At 33.6% G+C, this 8,227-nt stretch overlaps 1 protein-coding gene across 1 annotated transcript; it reads right to left on the bottom strand.

The window, feature by feature from the left end:
* Positions 1–3,373: 3,373 nt before the first annotated feature.
* On the bottom strand, positions 3,374–7,345 carry LOC21384226 (KRR1 small subunit processome component). Its single transcript, XM_024164874.1, has 12 exons — positions 7,103–7,345; positions 6,811–6,887; positions 6,520–6,630; positions 6,324–6,392; positions 5,555–5,611; positions 5,362–5,400; positions 5,156–5,260; positions 4,996–5,078; positions 4,785–4,866; positions 4,130–4,273; positions 3,955–4,026; positions 3,374–3,700 (listed from the first exon to the last, which is right to left on the bottom strand). The coding sequence occupies exons 1-12, from the start codon at positions 7,287–7,289 to the stop codon at positions 3,584–3,586; spliced, it is 1,143 nt and encodes a 380-aa protein (XP_024020642.1). The 5' UTR covers positions 7,290–7,345; the 3' UTR covers positions 3,374–3,583.
* Between the last annotated feature and the right edge of the window lie 882 nt (positions 7,346–8,227).

Below are 8,227 nucleotides of genomic sequence, written 5' to 3'. Positions count from 1 at the left end.
ATTATAACTCAAATTCAACTCAAGATCTACACTCAAATCACCATAACTCTAAAAATGCAACCGAACAAGCCCTAAATCTTTTACTAGATTGTAAAAAAGAAAAGTAACATTATCGAAAGGAAGAAGAAATAATAGATCTGGTTGTGTTTTAAATAGTCTCGATTATCCATTACGTGTTGATCAGTTGGAAGGCAAATGTATGTCTTGTAAACTACTTTTCTTCCTATTTGGACTTTTATTATCAAGTTTGAGAGTTCATGACTGTATGAAAATAGTTATGTATTTGCTATATTACTTCAATTTGGGGTGAGTTATGTTGGTTTCCAAATCAAATTCGGGTGCGGAAGTGTGGTAATGCGGATCGGGTCCGAATAAAAATGTTCAAAAAACTTTTACGGACGCTATAGATTTTATTAATTTATGCAATAATAAATTAATCTCATTAATTTATAACAATAGATGCCTTGCCAACGATTAGGATGATAACTTTGAGTCTTTGGCCAACGAACGATCCTTGCTCTAAAACTTTCTTAGAAAACCCAAGTCTTCAGCCAGAGTTGTGACTGAGCAACCGCTGCTACCTATTAGCAGCAATAAATGAAGTGTTGAGAACTCGGCACGAAGGCCTTGCGACTGCTAGAGAGATCATGGACTCTCTTCAGATGATGTTTAGACATCCATCATATTCAGCCCGACATGCTGCTGTCGAAGCCGTTATGAACGGCTGTATAAAGAATGGTTCTTCTGTACGTGAGCATGTGCTTAAGATGATTAATCTTCTTAATGAGACTGAAATTAATGGGTCTCAAATTGATGAGAAAACCTAGGTTGGCATGATAATGGAGACACTTTCTCCTAATTTTCTTCCATTCAGGACAAGTTATCTAATGAACCAAAAGAATGACAACTTGACTGAGCTCCTGAATGAGCTGCAACAATTTGAGTCCCTTATAGGTGATAAGGGAGGCAAGGAAAATGTTGCCGAAGCTAATGCAGTAGAGGGAAGACCTTCTTCTTCAAAAAGGCAAAGGGAAAAAGAAGACCCCGAAGAACAAGCAGAACAAGGCCACTCCAAAGCCTAAGGAAAAATGTTTCCACTGGAAGAGGAATTGCAAAAAGTACCTCGATAAACTAAAAAAGAAGAAGCAATGTAAATCAGATTTACTGGTCATGGAAACATGTTTAGTTGAGAATGATTTCTCTACCTGAATAGTTAATTCAGGGGTGTATAACCATGTTTGTACTTCTTTGTAGATGCTGAAAACTTCCAAGGATCTTAAAGAGGGATCTTTCCAGATGAGAGTGGGCAATGGGGCAAGGATCTCAACGACAGCAGTAGAGACAGCGCGACTGTCTTTTACAAATAATAAATATTCATTGTTAGACAATGTTTATTTTATTCTAAATTTCAAACGAAATTTGCTTTCGGTTTCTAGATTGTATGAACAATTTGTTTCAGTTTCTTTTGATATTGACTCTATTTCTTTATCTAAGAATGGAATTCATATTTGTTCTGGTTGTATGAAGGAAATTCAGTAGTAAAAATAGTAAGGTGTCGAGAATCTCTAATGCTTCCTTTACCAATTCAAGTTTTGATTCACAAAATAAAAAGATCGAATAAATTAAATCCTTACGTTAAAATTACAAAGATTATTATTATCAGTTATCCAAAATCAACAACATATCAAATTGACAATCTCATTTTCATGCCAAAAACCAGAGAGCATCAGCCAAAGAGAGAAGAAAAAAAATTCACCCAAAGTGAGAGAAAACGAGTTCTAAGCGAGAACTGACAAAAACCACCGTGGATTAGTGTCTCTGTGGTTGTCTCTTCATTTTTCTAAGGTAAAATTAAAATTTCTCACCTTCTTTTCTACCATGGTTGCACGTATATGAATAGTAAAGAACATGGAAAAATTTTGCTAAGAATGATTATTGGTTTATGGTTATGAATGGTACCGAAAAACCGAATGTTTAGAAGTTAAATTTTTGGTTATTGGATTATGTTTTAGCATTTATGTTTATGATGAAATCTTGTGAGAATAGTGAAAGAACCCTAGAGATTTTGATGTTTATGATGATAAAAAGGAATGAAAATGATTATGTGATGTGTTTGAAAGATGGAATTACGGATAAAACGAGTTATGGTTAGCTCGGGAAACCCAAAATTTAGGCGAAATTCCGTCAAAATTTAGTTTGAGAATTTGAACTAAAACCGGTTTCATAAAGAATAGTAAGATTAAGATGTGTAAAATAAGTCTCAATTTCGGACCAAAACCGAAAATTAGGTTATTGACCAGGAAATTGAATCTGGTGCTGTTTTGGGCTAGAAAAATAAGATAAAAGCTTAGTTTCAAAAAGTGACCAACACCAAGTTGAAGAAAATTTCGTTCCAAACAACTTTTGTGAAATAACGTTTTTCTCAAAAACGACCTTAGACATCAGTTTTGGGTTGATTTTTGAAACAAGTCTAAAATATGATTAAAGGTAAAAAGTGCACGAGTTTGGTGCACATTGATGATATAGGTGATATTTCGGTCTGGATACCAAACATGAAATCGTAGATCTCTTTAAGGATTTTAGAAACAACATACGCACTTTAAGAAAATTACATTTACAAAACCACGAATTCAGAATCAAATTGTGTTTCAATTACTAATCTTAGATTGTAAATCTAATGATCGAGAATTTATATGATAAGACCAATAGGCGATCAAGAAAGCAAGATTTCCCGAGACTCGAAAGCCGTGACCTTAGCAGAACTCCTATAAGTACAGTAGTTTTTTTATGTCTATATCACGAACAAAACTATTTCCTCATGTTGCCCAAAATTGTGCATGTGATTTTTTCATTGTACGTCACTAAGTGAAAGATGTTTCTTAAAACGTATTTGTTACTTTGAATGTGCTTATGGACTTGTATTAGCAGTAGAATTTTAATCTACTATAAAGTCAAAGTCAACAAGAGTCAAACATTTGAATAAAGTCTAATTTCATAATGAAAGTAGGGAAGCTGTGGACTTCACCTTCACTCTTTTTATAGCATAAATATATAATGTATTAAAAATGAACCAATAAGATTTAAGACGTTTAGTTCATGGATTAAAACCATGTGATTATAACTATTTTTTATTTACGTGTATTTTTTGTAAGAGAAAATATTGTAGCGAATCACGAATCATGATTCGAATCAGGGAACGAATCTAAGTACCAAACATATAATTTCACGACAGAAAAAAGTCAGCAGAAAATTGCATTGTATTCAGAACTGAAGCAAAACCAGGTTTGTAAATAATAATGTACATCGTTTGATACCAGATGCAACTACCCAATAAGGGGCATTACATGCTGGGCACACCTTGTGCTCATGCGTATAGCAAAAATTAACAAAAATTTCAATTACTTATAAGTTTGATTAATAAAGGATTTACAGTAGGATTATGGCATTGTTCCCTAACATCTCAAGACCATGGCGAAGTGAATTTTACCATGTCTTTGTTAGTGAAACGTAAAGGCAACACCTAACCAAAATAACATGCCGCTTTTGTTCCCTACATTTCAAAATTAATACATTTAACGTACATTTAACCCTGCCTATGCTTGGACTTCTTTTTTGGAGGTTTTTCTCCGGTTTCAGCGAGGTATGCTTCGGCATTGACTGTCTCATCCATTTTTTGTTTCCCAAACTCCTTTGCTTTTTTCTGCATTATATAACCATTGATGCAGTCAGAAGAGCACCAGCACAAGTAAAAATGACATCTTCGCTTTTTTCTAACAGAATTTAAGGGGAAAAACCAATTTGAAGAATCTGATTACTCAAGTTGTGTTTTGTTCTTTTTGTATTTTGGTCAGCTCTAGGCCATTTTTGTTTACCTTGGTTTTTAAGGATACCCTATCCTCTGACCTTGTTATTGATTTTTATCAATAAAGTTTTTCTTAAAAAAAAAAAAAGAACCTTTAAAGACTTGGCCATAGCAGCCACATCTTCCGCATCATTTTTCACATTCCTATCCTGCTTTACAGGCTCCTGAAACGGACACCATATTTATAAATTCTTGTTACTTGTTAGTGCTTAAAAAGAAGGGTAAATAACTTAACAAACATCTGGGACAAAAAACAAAGTTTTGGACCTCAGGAGGAACAAATGCAGCTTCTCGTTTTCTTTTGTTTTCAGCAGTCTTTTCTGCTTGCTTCTCCTGCTTTTCCTGCCACTTCTTCGCTGATTTCGTTTTGTCACTCAAGAAGTATTCTCCAGTTTCCAATTGAATATCAATCTGTATATTCAAAGATGAAGTGATTGACGTTAATCCATTACAATAAAGAAACAACTCCATTGAAGATAAAAGGTTAATATGTATTACACAAATGAAAGTCTGTGCACAATCAGAAAGACGAACAAATATTGCACGAGTAGATATAAAACGACCAAATCAAAAATAGACTTCCAAAGTGGGAATATCCCGCCAAATAATCATCCTAACTGGTCCATAAAAAGGGGGAAAAGTCTCCTAAATTAAACAGTGGCACAAGGGATCAACATGAAGAGAGAGAGAGAGAGAAACACAGCGAAGCAACTACCAAGAATGCTCATGACGTGCAATTGCTCATCCAAAAAGAAATTAAAATGACCTATTCATGAACTATCCTCTTTCAGATATTAAAATCCAGGTATCCAAATCAAGTTAGAACATTGCCTTTAGTGGTTACACCTAACATTGAAAAAACATATCCAACAGAACCATGTCTTCAAACTCTTTCAAGAATCTATTATTGGCAACTACGCACCTTACTAGGTTGTTGAGGAGGAGGGAATGGTGTATATGGTTTCTTCTCCTTACTCTTAACTTTCTTTTGCTTAACATTTTTCCTGAAGAGCAAAACAAAAAGCCGAATATTTCAAGAGTCGTGAGAGAATATAAGTGAAATGCAGAATGTACGCTTAAAACAATTAATACGGGCATTCATAAATCATATACAAAAGAAGAAGATACGGTACTTCTTGAATTTTGGAAGGAACCTATCCCAGTTCTCATTTGCAAGAGCAGGATCCTTTTCAAGCTCCTTCTTCATCATTAGAATCTACATACAGAAAACAGAGGGTGAGTGAGTATACAGAGTAAAAAGATAGAAAAAAAAATAAAGACTAAGATATTTACCTTGATGTGGTAAACAGGATGCATTTTATTCTGAATGCAGTCTTCCACTATCCTTCTAACTTGCTTTAAACCTTTAAATGAGCCCATAGCGGCAACGGTATTTCCCTATTCATTAAAATAAAAGTAACATATTAACATGCCACTCTATCTACTGCATTTCTTCTAGTTATGGTAAAAACCATAATTGCAAGGGAAAAAATAATTACTTGAACCAGAATATAGCAGCAAGTCAGTATTTCAAGTGCCTGCAGCTCAACAAATTGCCTTGAATAAGTATCCGGATCAAGGAGTTAAAATGAATCTAACAACATAGTTCTTCAGAGAAACCTTGCCCAGAAGAAGAAAAGAATATTCTTCTATGTTTTATAGTTCAGAAAATAGCTAAAATTTCATATGTACCTTTAGAGTGGAAGAATTGGGACCTATCAAATGTTGCCTTCGCTTAACAAATCGTTCCTGCATAAAATTATCTTTGCATTTCAGAGAAGGAACTATACCTCAACCAAACATTGCAAAAATTGGTCCAACCTCAACCTCAATATTTTCGTTTTAAAGTTCACTAGCCTCGTCTAAAGATAGCAAAGGAAAGTGGGAAATATCTAAACTTTTTAGGAGATTTTTTGAATTCAAAAACTAATAACAGCCAGAAAAAGTTTGTTTTAACACTCAAGCATTGATTCAGCAGACCTATTCAGTTATCCTTTTTTTCTCCCTGCTCAGTACAGTTTCATTAGTGCCTCAGTCTAGTATAAGTTTCGCGGTTTTTCCAAATAAGTGAGCATCTGGTATGAATGTTTTATGCTTTCTACTTTCCCTTGAGTAGGCAAGGGTAACCTAGAATTCAAGTTTACTAAAATCAGCTACGGGTCATTAAAGCAGAAAAAAACTTAAGAGCAAAACCTCCTAGAGTTTAGCCTTTTGGAGATACAAGAAATGATCATAAAAGAAAAGATAAAAAGAGATGAGAAACAATTTCAGTAAATAAAAGCTAACATTAAATTTTTTGACAAAAAAGGGTCATAATCACCACATGCAGAGCCGAAATCAAGAGAGCAATCAGCCATCAGAAAATCCAATGATTTTTGTCCAAAAACATTATGAAAGAAATTATATGTTAAGTCTCTTTAAGAAGATTAACATACAAAATCTATTGATAATAGTAAGCTACCTTATTGCGGACCAGGTTCCCAATCTTGATAATGTCACATTGCATTTCATCATTCAGTATTTTTATCGCCTGCATAGGGAAAAAAATGTAATGCACATGAATAAAAAAAATAAAAGAACATCAATGGTAAAAAATGCAGAAGTCTACACAAGAAAATGGGGAAAAAAACCAGAAAAGAAGATGTCGAAATTTGTACCTGAGGAGCAGGCACACTTCTTGATAAAAGCTTAATAAGGTCCCTAGCCTTCATAATAATATAAGGATCTCTAGTCTTTCTAGTAGTTGAAACTGTCATGGAACCCGCAACCTGGCCAACAAGAAGCAAACAAAACACAAAATCAATGCACGTACAAACTTTCCAGCGTTTCAAAAACAGAATTAACAATCAACACTAAACCCGATATGCAAAAACAACTAATAAGTCTGGACCATGTTCATAAAAATCAGTAACTTCCACAAAAAAAGTATAATAATAATTTTTTCTTACCAGATTCAGTTCACACGAAATGCCATACTCTTTCAAAGCAGACTTCACCGATGGCCAAACCTCTTGCAAATATTTTTCTGAAAAATGCAATGTAATTAATAAGACCTCAAATAATAAAAATTTAATTACAGATTTATTAAGGCAAAAATAGGTCTTGTTTGCAAATCCCGCTTCAAAAAACAATGACCCCTAACTATATCCCTAGCTAAAGCTTCCAATTCGATTTTGTTGAACCAAACTTTCTCGGGAAACAAACAAGTCGATTAAAGACCGTGAATTTGGGGATAAGTACCTCGATACTCGGGGAAGAGAGTGGAAAAGGAAGAGACTTCGAGCATTCCACCCCCGTTCCATGAGGGATCGAACTTCTCGACCTTCCAGCGATCGATGTTTGGGTCTTCGTCCCAAGGCTTCGGCTTGTCGTGCTTCCCTTTGTGCTTCTTCGTCTCATGTTCGGCGACGCCATTTTCGTTCTCCATTTCCCACTCACTGATTCTGATTTCTGCGTCGGAATTCTAAAACCCTAGAGTCGCCCAAAAGCGGGGTTTTGCGAATTTTAAAGGGCCTTTTATTTTTTTACTGGTGGTAAAGCGACGGTGGTGTTATGACTTAATTTTATTGGGTCCTAAAAGCTGCACATAATTACAAACATACCCCTATGATTTATCAAAATGAAAGTTTGCGCTATTTTTTATTTCTTTGTAAAAGAGGGAAGTCTCTCTCTCATGTTTTGCAAATTACATAAACAAAAAAATCATCAATTCTTAATGTGAATATTTGTTGACCAACAACACAAAATTATGGGATATTTACCTTCTTATGTCCTATATTTTAGGTTTATTCAAAAATACGTTTTTAATTTTTTATCTCATTAAATGCATATTTTTAAATTAAATTTAATATCTAAATGTATACCTTAGCATAGTCAATCCTCGATTTTAACTCTAAAAATATCTAAAATACACTTGAATAAAAAGATAGGAAAAGAAAAAAAAATAAAAAAATATAGACTTGGTTTTTCTCTAAAAAAATATACAAAATACCATTGTAATTATTTTTTTTAATTTTATTTTTTGTGATATTGAAAAGTTTTAGGCCTCGTTCACTTCGCTAATTCGAATTTAGAATTTGAGTTAAGATGTGATTGTTTGTGAGAGCTTTTTACTGTAGCAAAAAAGTTAAATGCGATTGTTTGTGAGAGCTTTTTACTGTAGAAAAACTCGAATTCTAAACTCGAATCAGCGAAGTGAACGGGGCCTTAGTTTTCTTTTTCCTTTTTTTTTAAAGATAATTTAGTCGTTTTAAATGTCAAAATTAATTATTGACTGAAATAAGGTGTAGATTTATATATTAAATATAATTCGAAGGTATACATTTGATGAGATTAAAAATTAAAAATATAAATTTTAAATAAATC

Source organism: Morus notabilis, unplaced genomic scaffold (genome assembly GCF_000414095.1).
Source record: "Morus notabilis unplaced genomic scaffold, ASM41409v2 Scaffold3619, whole genome shotgun sequence".
NCBI classification, from domain to species: domain Eukaryota; kingdom Viridiplantae; phylum Streptophyta; class Magnoliopsida; order Rosales; family Moraceae; genus Morus; species Morus notabilis.
Note: the sequence above shows the minus strand (reverse complement) of the source record. Positions and strands in the feature narration are given on the sequence as shown.